We start from the raw sequence: 12019 nt of genomic DNA, 5'->3' as shown, positions 1-12019 counted from the left end.
TGATTTGGGTCAGAAGTCACAATGTCATGGTCGATCTATAATATTATATCATCGGCCCGAAATCCGAAACAAGAGGTTCGTTACAATGAAGTGAAGTTGGAGACACCTGATAGTAGTCTATCATAAACATAATTTGCTGTAGGACTATTATGTACCGCTAGAACCTGGTATTGGAGAACAGAGATCTTTGGAGATCTATGGGTTCGTAGAAGATGATTAATTAGATAGGCTGGAAGAGAGGTATTCTGCTTTTTTTGTTTGGTTTCATTTCATTTCGGCTGGTGATATCAATACCGCAAAGATCGGCCACGCTGGGAAAGGGGGTATGGGCAAAAGCAAAAGAAATAGAGCAGACCAAAGAAACAAAACGGGGGGGCTTCTCGTGAAATAAAGAGATAACGAACCGGTTTCTTCTTTTTTCCCTTTTTGTCCGCATTAAAAAAGTTTAGAAAAGAAAAACCGCAATCCTAAGCAAACATGAGGCCTGAATCGAGTTACATATATTTCATGAAAAGGTTTTGTTTTTTGATTTCTTTTGTTTTGGTCTTTTGCCCTTTCCCGGCGCTGCAAGAGTTCGCTTTTCCCCACACTTTTGACCGAGAGAAACGCCGACTTTGCATGGTTAGCCGCCTTTTGACAGGATTCCTCCACACAAAAACTACCGAACCCGCGGCCGCCGCGTCACACATCTACCACTTCATCTCGTGGGGCTTGTCACCGTTGCGGAGGCTGAAGCTGGAGGCGAGGTAGCTGCCAAGGAAGTTCTCCTTCTTGACGGCGGCCAGGATGGACTGGTCGATGGCCTTCTGGTCGCTGGCACGGGCGCTGGCAACCTGCTTCTTCTGTACCGAGGGGAAAGCATATCGAATCAGTATTCATATTCTTGAGAGGTGTTGTCGACTCCCTGCCGGAGTAGAGGACCGACGGGACGCAAAACGTACCTGGGGCTTCTCTCCCTGCTTGAAGAAAGCCTCCTCGGTCTTCTTCTCAGCCTTCTTCTCCTTGGTGAAGTAGTCGGCAGCGGAGACCTTCTCAACGGTCTGGGCGTCAACACCGCTGATGTCGATGCGGGTGCTGGTGGCGATCACATAGCGGGCGTTGACACGGCGGAGGGGAACACCGTTGATCTTGAAGGGACCGGTGACGAGCAAGACACCCTGCTCGAGGTGCTTGAGGAGAACGACACGCTTTCCACGGAAGCGACCGGCGAGGAGGATCAAGACGGTACCGGGCTGGAGGCTCTCGCGGACCTTGGCGGGACGGATAGCCTTGCGGACCTATAATCGTGAAAAAGAGGTCATGTTAGAGAAACGACCTATATCCCCATTTGCGATTCCACCACAGTATCCAGAACAACCATTGCCGATCCAGAAGGGCCGGAAGATGCGATTTGTCCCCTATGATCGAAAGCTCATGGTCCGATTGACACAATTGGCCCTGATTCCTTCTGGCCTTCCAATCTTCCCCGGATCTCCGAACCCGGAGAGGGTCTTCCTCCTCTTTATCACCAGCGCAATTGTCGCATTCGTCCATAGTTCCCAAATCGCATCTTCGTGGCCTCCCTGGTCGGTGGTTCGGAATGATTCTGGCTCTTTTGCCTCAGGGTGATGGTCGGTGTACTGACTTTCTTGACCTGCGACTCGTCATCAACGGGGTACCATTTCTGGGCCTTCTGGGCCGGCACAGTCCTCTGGCCCTTTCCAAACTGCTTCGTCAGGTCCGACATTTTGGCTACCGGGACGAAGATGGTCTGAAAAGAATGTAGGGGGGAGGTGGTGGTTGTCGACGGCGGGTGGTTGCTGGAGTTGATGTGTGACTTGCTGCTTTGCGCCCCAGGTCGGGAAAGTGTGAGTTTGTGTGAACGCGAGCCCTAGCCGAAAGGCGCTAGTGCCGATTCGGAGGGGTCCTGATAGGTCCTGATAGCGATAGAGCCGATAGCGCTGCTGGATGCCTGAGGCGACACGTTTGACGGGCTCGGGTTCTCGGGAGGCCCCAACTATGCATTTCGCTTGGCTCTTGTCTTACTCAGTAGGAGACAGACAGAGCGAGAGAGAGCTGGTCAGTCCATCAACCCAAACATTACTGCGGGTAACCTCCAACTGACGTACCTTGCTTTGCTCAGCTTTTGTCCATTATCCTAACCTACCACTCTTTTCACTCCCACCTCTCAGAGCAACCGAGGTTGCTATCTTGTTATCTTGCTCAACTGGAATACCTTCAGCTTCAAAGGTCTTTCACAAATTATATTCTCCTGTTCAATCACACCTCGCCTACCATGTCTTTAACCCCAATCATCACCTTCAAAGCGGGTATCTGTGACCTCGAGGTGAGTTGTCTCGCAGAGCTCCGACCTCTCGTCTACACACTGGAACCATACCGTCCCCTCTTTCGATGCTGATGCTAACTGACTTTCTCTCTTGGTGGATCAGTCCGGCAACGTTGTCAAGCCCAAGCCCACCCCCGGATACATCTACCTCTACATCGAAGATGAGCTGGTACACTTCTGCTGGCGCCCGAGAACTGCCCCTCACACCGAACCTGACTTGGATCTGGTGATGGTCCCTTCCGACGGAACCTTCACTCCCTACAAGCCGACTGGCAACGCTGCCCCCACCAATGGTCGCATCTACGTCCTGAAGTTCTCGTCGAGCTCGCAACGGTACCTGTTTTGGCTGCAATCTAAGTCGCAGCACGAGGGTGGCAACCCCAGCTGGTTCAGCCTCAGGGATATCCGACTGGGTGAGATCGTCAACACGTTGCTGCAGGGTGAGGAGGTGGATGTCGAAGAAGAGATTGCCAACTTGCCTCGGGGTCCCTCGAGCGGTGGCGACGACGATGAGACCATGGAGGATGTAGAGGGCGTGGACCACGACCCCAGCCACAACCACGGAGGTAACAGCGGAGGCGCTGGCCCCGATGCTACCGGGGGCGATGTTCGGGAAGAGGGCCAAGGATCGAGGGAGGGCGGTGCCGATGGTGGAAGAGCGTAGGTACATATCTCGACAGTTCCTCATGTTCACCCTAGGCTTCTTACACTGGGCGGACTGGCTGTACCCTTCGAGCTTTTTTTATAGTTTTTTTTTTTTATAGATATGCTACTGTACGAGTGCTGACCGGGAGTTTTCCGCACTGTAGGGCCGCTGCCGACTCGGATCCTTCATCTGTCGTGCAGAGCTTTCTGCAGTCTCTGGGCGGGGGTGCGCGCCAATCCCAAGATCCCGAGCGGCCTTTCACTACTCTGCAAGATCTCCTTCCTCCGTCAACTACGCTTCCCTTCTTGGCGGCCGCCGACGCCAAGACCGTCGATCACCTGCTGAGCTTCTTGCCCCCGTCGCTTCTCCTCCTGGCACAGGACATCGACGACGCGGCGGTAGCTGATCAGGACCACGAGATCGCGGAAGCCGCCATGGGGTCCCTCGACGAGGACCAGAAGAAAGACATCCTGCGGAAAGTTCTGCACTCGCCCCAGTTCGCACAGAGCCTCGCCAGTCTGACCGTGGCTATCCGAGATGGTGGATTACCGAGCATCAGCGAAGCCCTCAAGATCCCCGTGGAGAATGGCGGGTTTATGCGTAGAGGAGGGGTCCCCCTAGGGGGTGGTGATGCTGTCGAAGCGTTCCTCCAGGGCGTTCGGAACCACGTGAAAGATACGACAGCTGAAGGAAACAACCGGATGGAGACTGATTAGATTCTTCTAGTTTTAGCCTGTCAATAGTTACAGTAAATGTTTTTTATTCGATAATGCCTACATTTCCCAGTCATTTGCCAGCCCTACCGTGTTCATACAAGTTTAGGATTAGTATATATTAAATATGGAGTGAGTTATGGAAGGGAGTTAACTTATTTTGCGTTGTGACGCCTTGAGACACGCAAATTAGCGGGTTCTGCATGGATGAAACTCCATGGACTCCATGGACGGAGAGTGGACTCTATTTTTGGATGCTCCGGAGGTGTGGTGGGGACCAGCTTTGGTCGCAGGCAGCCATTTCTTGCTCGGTGTGGCGCGCGAGGTGGCTATGATTACTGAGTATGTACGGAGGAGTACTTTCAGTCAATTGTGGAATGTTGATCTTGACTGATGTATGGAAGTGACGTTTGAAAGATAGTAGAGTGAGAGTGCTGGACTGAATACGTAGTGTAGAGTGGAGGAGAAAAGAAGATCTAGACTCCCTGTACCAGAGAAGAATCAGGAATACGTAACTGACAGGTTGCTCATTGCTGTCAGGGACGGGGGGGGGGGGGGATATGAGGAAAGCATGAGGCAGGCCGCGGGTAGGGAAATGATCCATCGAACCAGAATAGTGATGTTTTTCTATTTATTTATTTATTATTTTTTTCGAATCATTGTAAGGCTCGGATGTTTAGCAAATGCTGAGGGTCTCTTCTCTCCCTTTCAGCCATACAGAGGTCGTGGATGGATAAATCGCCCCAGTCGAGGGCCGCATTGGCGTAGTTCCAGACACTCCAATTCATGTCCATCATGTCCAGAATCCATACACCGTCGCTGTTTCTGCCAATCTGTCCACCCACCAGTGATTTACCTCCCCCCCTCTTCCCCCCCCCCCAAAACCCCAAAAAAGACACGATCAATTTGGGCCCTCCATTCCCCATCTGTCTGACTTCCTGGGTGTTCCATTCTAATGATCGAATTTCGAATTCATCATGGTCGGACACTAGCTTTGATTGGATCCTGGCCCACGTTTTCAGCTGGGGGAGCCCACCCCGGTCACCTTTCAGCCCTTTTTCGACTCTTTCGACCTTAGACTGCTTTGCTTCGCCTACGTACTCGTACGTACGAGTCCACCATTACACTGCTTGCTCGAACTACTACTAAATCTCAGCTTTTTCCCGCACCCTCCGCCTCCAGCGGTGAATTTCTTCTTCTCTTTTCCCCTGCATTTGCACCTTCGCACGCACCTCTCAACTGCTGTCTGGGAGCCCTGCGTCTTCCTTTCCTCCCGACTCCCTCTGGACCTGCAGCGGCCTGCGATGTCTGCGTTCGGTTAGCGCATCTGAACTGCCCCCCATGGCCTCCAGCAGCCATGACCGCGGCACTGACGACGAACATCTCTCCTCCCAGCACTCAATTCCCTTGCAGGACCTTTCTGGACCATTCGACTCTGATCTCGAGCCGAGGACTACCGCAGGTGGAGTTGCGAGCAGACTGAGCCGGTCATTGACTGGCAGAGGCCGAAGCGGGATCAATTACGAGCGCATCGCGCATGACTCTCCGATCGACAGGGTGGCCGTCGTGCCCCCGCATCACCACGATGAGGACGAAGGCGCTACGATCGATGACCCGGGCGCATTCGCCCAAGCAATCTCCTCGGTCGGACTCAGCTTCGACCCCTCCCACCGTGCCTCTCTCACGCCAGAACCTACCCGCGATGGCTCCAGTATAGACCTTGACACCGTTCCCCTAGACGGGGCTGAGAATTATCTCTCCCACACCGATACCTACACCGATACTACCCCGTTGACGAATATCCGAAACGTACAGCCCATGGGCGGCGCCTCCAGCTCCGAAGACATTCTGCACCACGATGACGGATACGGTGCGGCCACGGCCCAGTTCGCTGCTACGGGCAATCCGGATGCACGGTTAGGCGACGACCTGGAGGGCGGCTTTCAGGGCAGACGGCGCGGGTTGAGCAGCCCCGGCGAAAGGTCGCGCTCGCTGTCTCCCTCGGCCCCCGGGTCGGCTTTGCAGCGAGCCAGCTCGATGATGAAGTCGATGTCTCAGCGTATCGTCAACCTTAGTAACGAATCGGAGGTCGTGGAACAGTCGATATTGAGGGAGGAGTCGCACAAGAATGCGCGGATGGAGGAACCGCCGTCCCTGCCGTCCCTACCAGACTATGCGCACGATACACCGTCTCCCCTCACGCCTCGCAGCCCGGCGGCTCATCATCACGAAAAGCTACCTTCGAATAGCAAGGCATGGCGCGAGGTCAGCAACCCGTTGAGGGGCAAGTCCCTGGGATTACTGGGTCCGAACAATGCTCTCCGAATGTGGCTGTGCGACATCTTGGTTCACCCTTTCACTGAGCCTTTTATTCTGCTGGTGATCTTCATCCAGACAATCCTACTGACAGTCGAGTCATCTCGTTCCGTTTGGAGTCATCCTCGCGATGTGAATTGGGGCAATGCCCCCACGGATTATGTTTATCTAGCGATCTTCATCATTTATACCCTCGAGGTTGGCGCGAGAATTCTGGTGTCCGGCTTAATCATTAACCCTGCTGAATACAGTACAATTGACCGATCATTGGGCTTCAGGAAAGCCGTGATTGAAAAGGGGAAAAACCTCATCATCCCACAACGTCAGTTCTCAGTGAGGAAGTCATCCGTCGCTCCGGAGCAGCCGCAGGCTTCGATTATACGAACGTTCACGGGAGGGTTAAATCAGTTGGAAAACCAACATCAACTGGAGCACCAACTAGCCGATGATCCGTTGCAGAAAAGTCGCGTGAGACTGGCTCATCGTGCGTTTCTCCGCCACTCGTTCAACCGTCTCGACTTCGTCGCGTTGATTGCTTATTGGGTTTCTTTCTTCCTCTCGGTTTATGGAGTCGAGACTCGCCAGCAGCTGTATGTCTTTAGCATGCTCAGCTGTCTCCGAATCCTTCGTCTTCTGGCTTTGACGAACGGTACTTCTGTAAGCCTGGCACTCATATCTGTACAGCCGACATCTAGCTAACTCAATTAGATCATCCTGCGAAGTTTAAAGAAGGCCGCGCCACTGCTCGTGCACGTTGCATTTCTCATAGGCTTCTTCTGGCTCCTGTTTGCCATTGTGGGCATCCAGAGCTTCAAGTCCAGCTTGCGGAGAACTTGTGTTTGGATCGGGGTGAATGGCCAAGACAACTATACGCAGGATGAACAATTCTGCGGTGGCTACCTTAACAACGGCCATAATATGCCATGGCTAAGCGCTGACGGGATTCCCACCACTTCCAGCCCGAAGGGTTACATCTGTCCTCAAGGGTCTTTATGCATTGAAGGCGACAACCCCTACAATGGGACCATGAGCTTTGACAACATCCTCAACTCGCTGGAGCTTGTGTTTGTGATCATGACGTCGAACACATTTACGGATATTCTCTATTATACCACCGACAGTGACTACCTGGCCGCCTCTCTTTTCTTCGTGTGTGGGTTGATCATTCTGAGTTTGTGGATGGTCAACTTGTTGGTTGCGGTCATTACGCACTCCTTCCAAGTCATCCGCGAAGAAAGCAAGCGCAGTGCATTCGCCGTGCAGAAGATAGACTCGACCGACAAGGAGGACCCGTCCGCCCGCAAGATAAGTACTATCAAACGCATCTACGACAAGACGGAATGGCTCTGGGTCTGTATCATCATCTTTGACTTGGTCGTGCAAGCCCAAAGAAGTGCTTCTATGGGCGCTGACCGCCAGGCTCTTATTGACAACACAGAGATTATTGTGACTATCGTATTCCTGGTTGAGATTCTCTTGCGCTTCGCCTCGGACTGGCGCAACTTTCATACCAAAGCCCGCAACTGGGTTGACCTGGGTTTGGTGATTGTTACTTGTGTCATCCAAATCCCTGTCATCAGGAACACCCGTGTTTATGATGTTCTCACGATGTTCCAAATTCTTCGCGTGTACAGAGTAGTCCTCGCGTTCACAGTGACCAGGAACCTTATCATGGTAGTCTTCCGCAATGCTACTGGATTGCTGAATCTTATCGTCTTCGTCTTCCTGATCACCTTCCTTGCATCCATCTTCGCAACGGAGCTCTTTCGTGGTCAAATACCTGAGGAAGATGATGGCGGAGACTTCATCTACATCACTTTCTCTGACATTTACAACTCATTCCTGGGGATGTATCAGATCCTGTCTAGCGAGAATTGGACAGACATCCTGTACAACGCCACGGCATACACGGAAGCCTACAAGACTTCGTGGATTTCGGCCACTTTTTTGATTATGTGGTTCATTGTCTCCTGTTTCATCGTTCTGAACATGTTCATTGCTGTGATTCAGGAAAGCTTTGACGTATCAGAGGATGAGAAGCGGCTCCAGCAAGTCAGGTCATTCTTGGAGCAGAAGCAAGTCAACATGTCTTCGCAGGGAAACCTGTCCCTGTCGAAGATCCTGATGATGGGCCGGAACTCCGAGCGCTACAAGGACCCTCTTGACCACGGGCCAGCGGCGCTAGAAATGCTACTGAAGGATGCTGTTGTGCAGGAATTCCTCGACGAGCAGGAGCCGCCAGAGTCCGAACGGAGGGAAAGCGTGCCGTTGGAAACGACGACCACAGCGGAGACGTCGCAGCCTGGTATCTTCTCGCGCACCTGGAACAAGTTCGCAACATCGGTCATGCGTCGAGAGCCTAATCCATTCTACTCCAAACTAAAATTCTCGCGAGCATACGATGAATTGGATCCAAGGACAATGGCTCGGGAGGTCGTATCGGCCGCCGAGCAGAGAAAGCGGGCTCAACGTGAATATCTGATGCGCCACCCCAATTACAACAAGTCCTTGTTCATATTCGCGCCGGATAACGCAGTCCGGAAGTTCTGCCAGCGTATGGTCGGACCTGGACGCGGAACCCAGCGAGTGGAGGGTGTCGACCCATACAAGCCCGTGTGGTTCACCTTCTCTGCTTTCATCTATGCCGCCATTGTCGCCATGGTTCTGCTGGCCTGCATTACTACTCCGATTTACCAGAGCACTCACTTCCAAAATAACCGGGACTGGTTCACTTACACGGATATGGGCTTTGCAATCTTGTTCACGATCGAGGCCCTCATCAAAGTCATTGCTGATGGATTCTTCTGGACGCCTAATGCGTACTTCCGCAGCTCATGGGGCTTTCTTGACGGCATCGTTTTGATCACTCTTTGGATCAGTGTTGGAGGTTCATTGTATCAGGACTGGGGTCTGACCCGGGCGATCGGGGCTTTCAAAGCACTTAGAGCTCTACGACTGCTAAACGTTAGTGATAGTGCCAAGGGTACTTTCCATTCGGTCATTATCGTTGGAGGATGGAAGGTCATTGCTGTAGGTTCACTGTCGACGAGGATGGTTGCAAATACTAACGTTGTTAGGCTGCTGCGGTCTCGATGAGTTTTCTGATTCCCTTCGCTATTTATGGGGTCACACTTTTCGCTGGGCGGATGGTCCAGTGCAATGATGGCGATGTAGCAGGTAGCTTGGACGCCTGCATTGGCGAGTATATGAGCTCTCCTTCCAACTGGGATGTGCTTGCGCCTCGAGCCGCTGCCAACCCCTACTACGACTTTGATAATTTCGGAGACTCCCTCTTCATTCTGTTCCAGATCGTCTCCCAAGAAGGGTGGATTGATGTGCAGCAGAGTGCAATGAGCATCGTTGGAGTCGGACAGCAGCCTCAGGACTACATTGCGCCGGAGAACGGGCTGTTCTTCATCGTGTTCAACTTGCTCGGCGCCGTCTTTGTCTTGACCTTGTTTGTGTCTGTTTTCATGCGCAATTACACGGAACAGACAGGAGTAGCCTATCTCACCGCGGAACAGCGTTCGTGGCTGGAGTTGCGGAAGCTGCTGAGGCAGATTAACCCTTCCAAGCGGTCTTTCGACAACAAGACCAAACAGTGGAAGATGTGGTGCTACCGCGTGGCTGTCAAAAAACACGGCCGATGGGCAAAGTTTGTAACTTGTACTCTTACGCTTCATCTTCTACTTTTGGTGTTGGAGTTCTACCCGGAGGCCCATCTGTGGAACACGATCCGACAGATCTTGTTCTTTGCGTTCAACATCGTTTACATCGCTAATGTAGCGATCCGAATCCTTGGCCTTGGCTGGCACAGATTCAGCAGAAGTTCCTGGGACCTTTACTCGTTGATCTCGGTACCTGGAACACTGATCACGACGATTCTTACCTTTGCGAACTCAGGCCATGTCGTCTCGGAGCTGAACAAACTCTTCCTTGTGTCGATTACACTGCTGATCATCCCCCGGAATAATCAGCTCGACCAACTGTTCAAGACGGCTGCCGCCAGTTTCACGGCGATTGGAAATCTGCTAGCCACCTGGTTTGTGCTGTTCCTGGTCTTCGCGATCGCAATGAACCAGGCGTTTGGCCTGACCAAATTCGGCTCTCAAGAAAGCGACAATATCAATTTCCGCGACATCCCGCGCGCCCTGATTCTACTCTTTCGGATGAGCGCCGGTGAGGGATGGAACGAGGTCATGGAAGACTTCGCGACCATGGAACCGCCCTACTGCACGTACAGCAGCAACTACTTCGATGATGACTGTGGCAGCGCCCCGTGGGCTCGCTCGCTCTTCATTGCGTGGAACATCATCAGCATGTATCTCTTTGTTTCGTTGTTCACGTCCCTGATCTTCGAGAGTTTCTCGTACGTGTATCAGAAGAGCAGCGGGCTCTACGCCATCAGCCGCGAGGATGTCCGTCGCTTCAAGCACGCATGGGCTACGTACGATCCGGATGGAACGGGATACATCACCAAGGAACAGTTCCCGCGACTGCTGGGAGAGCTGTCCGGTATGTTCTCCATGCGGATCTACGACGGCGAATTCACGATCCCACAGATTCTGGAAGAATGTCGGGTTGACAGGCGCGACTCGCTTCTTGCGCATCGGAGAGTGGTCGAAGGGCTTGATCTGGACAAGATGTCTCGCATCCTGCGGCGCATCCCGGTTGAGAATATCCGCAAGCGACGACAGCAGCTCAACTCATTCTACGAGGAGGTGTTGGTGTCTGCGGACCCGGTGCGCGGGATCTCGTTCCACTCGTGTCTCATGATCCTGGCGCATTATAACGTGATCAGTGATAGCAAAAGTCTCCGGCTCGAGGAGTTCCTGCGCCGCCGGGCCCGCCTGCAACGGGTGCAGGAGACCATCCGACGGCAGACGGTCATCGGGTTTTTCGACACGCTGTACTGGTCGCGGCAGTTCCGCCGCAAGGTGGAGCACAAGAAGTCGGCCCGGATGAGCGCGGTGCCACAGTTCTCGGTGCCGGAGATTTTCGTGGACGACGGATCGCAAGACGAGCCCACGGCCCTCACCCACATGGCTCCTGGTCCTGCCGACCCCTTCGGTGGTAGTGGTGGTGAGGAGCCCCTGCAGCCGATGCTGTCCCCGACCTCGCCCACGCGACGCGACGGCGGGGGACCGTCCCGACTGGGCGGTCTGCCCCCAATCGATACCAGCATGGGCGGGCGCATCTCGGCGGCGAACTCGCCGACCGAGTGGTCGAGCATCAGTCCGTCGCTGTCGCCGCGGCGGGAGCGGGCCAACACGACCTCGTCGTATGGTAGCGGGCCGGATGTGCTGGAGGAGATCCAGAGCGCGACGTCGGAGCGGCCGCCCAACGTCAACGACGTGATGCAGTCGCTGGGCGACTCGGCGTGGGGCGAGAGTATCCGGCGGAGTTTTACGCAGCGACGACGGTCCGGCGAGTAAATACGTGATTTGAGGTTGCGCCGATGTGGAGCAGGGTTTTCTAGTGTCTTTCTATTTTCTGTTTAGCGTTCTACCGTTCCTGTTTGTTAGCTCTGCATCTAGACATTCTGTATTTCAGGAGGCATGCTAGAGAGGTTCCATGTACATTAAGGGGGGGAAGGAGCCAGGATCATGATAAGTGACGATGATGTTGATGATGTGATTTTTTATCTTGAGGAGTGAGCTGGGCGATGTGGAAAGAAAGATACACAGTTGATACAGTGTATTCAGTGTTAACTTAGTGTACTGTACAGCAAGACTCGACTCTGAATTCCTTTGTGGGCTTGTAGAAACTACATTACATCCGCTCTAGTAATCCAGACCCTGAAGGATAGAAACCGAACCTGAAAGCACGGAAGAGAAGTGTATAGAGCATAGTGGAGTGATCCAGTCAGTCGGATGCTGTGCTGTGCTGTGTTGTGTTGTTGGGTGGGCTGCCTGCCTTGGTATAGATCCATCACGTGGATGAAATGAACGTAATGCGATGCAAATGCATGACCTATCACTTTTCATCATTGGGAGAAACTACGGAATTCAAAAACAC

General features: G+C 53.2%; 3 protein-coding genes across 3 annotated transcripts; 2 read left to right on the top strand and 1 right to left on the bottom strand.

Moving 5' to 3' along the window:
• Nucleotides 1-689: 689 nt before the first annotated feature.
• Nucleotides 690-1726, bottom strand: BO66DRAFT_332200 (60S ribosomal protein eL6; the record flags this gene model as incomplete). Its single annotated transcript, XM_025644120.1, has 3 exons — nucleotides 690-842; nucleotides 942-1277; nucleotides 1625-1726. 3 exons carry the CDS (start codon nucleotides 1724-1726, stop codon nucleotides 690-692), a joined length of 591 nt encoding a protein of 196 aa, XP_025500008.1.
• Nucleotides 1727-2275: 549 nt separating this feature from the next.
• On the top strand, nucleotides 2276-3688 carry BO66DRAFT_404966 (uncharacterized protein; the record flags this gene model as incomplete). Its single annotated transcript, XM_025648957.1, has 3 exons — nucleotides 2276-2326; nucleotides 2430-2986; nucleotides 3091-3688. The coding sequence occupies 3 exons, from the start codon at nucleotides 2276-2278 to the stop codon at nucleotides 3686-3688; spliced, it is 1206 nt and encodes a 401-aa protein (XP_025500007.1).
• A 929-nt stretch (nucleotides 3689-4617) lies between these two features.
• On the top strand, nucleotides 4618-11436 carry cch1 (calcium channel protein CCH1; the record flags this gene model as incomplete). Its single annotated transcript, XM_025653142.1, has 3 exons — nucleotides 4618-6658; nucleotides 6710-9031; nucleotides 9079-11436. Exons 1-3 carry the CDS (start codon nucleotides 5027-5029, stop codon nucleotides 11434-11436), a joined length of 6312 nt encoding a protein of 2103 aa, XP_025500006.1. The 5' UTR covers nucleotides 4618-5026.
• Between the last annotated feature and the right edge of the window lie 583 nt (nucleotides 11437-12019).

This window comes from Aspergillus aculeatinus (assembly GCF_003184765.1).
Source record: "Aspergillus aculeatinus CBS 121060 unplaced genomic scaffold BO66scaffold_53, whole genome shotgun sequence".
Classification (NCBI taxonomy): domain Eukaryota; kingdom Fungi; phylum Ascomycota; class Eurotiomycetes; order Eurotiales; family Aspergillaceae; genus Aspergillus; species Aspergillus aculeatinus.
The sequence above is the reverse complement of the archived record's forward strand: the minus strand, read 5'-3'. Positions and strand labels throughout refer to the sequence as shown.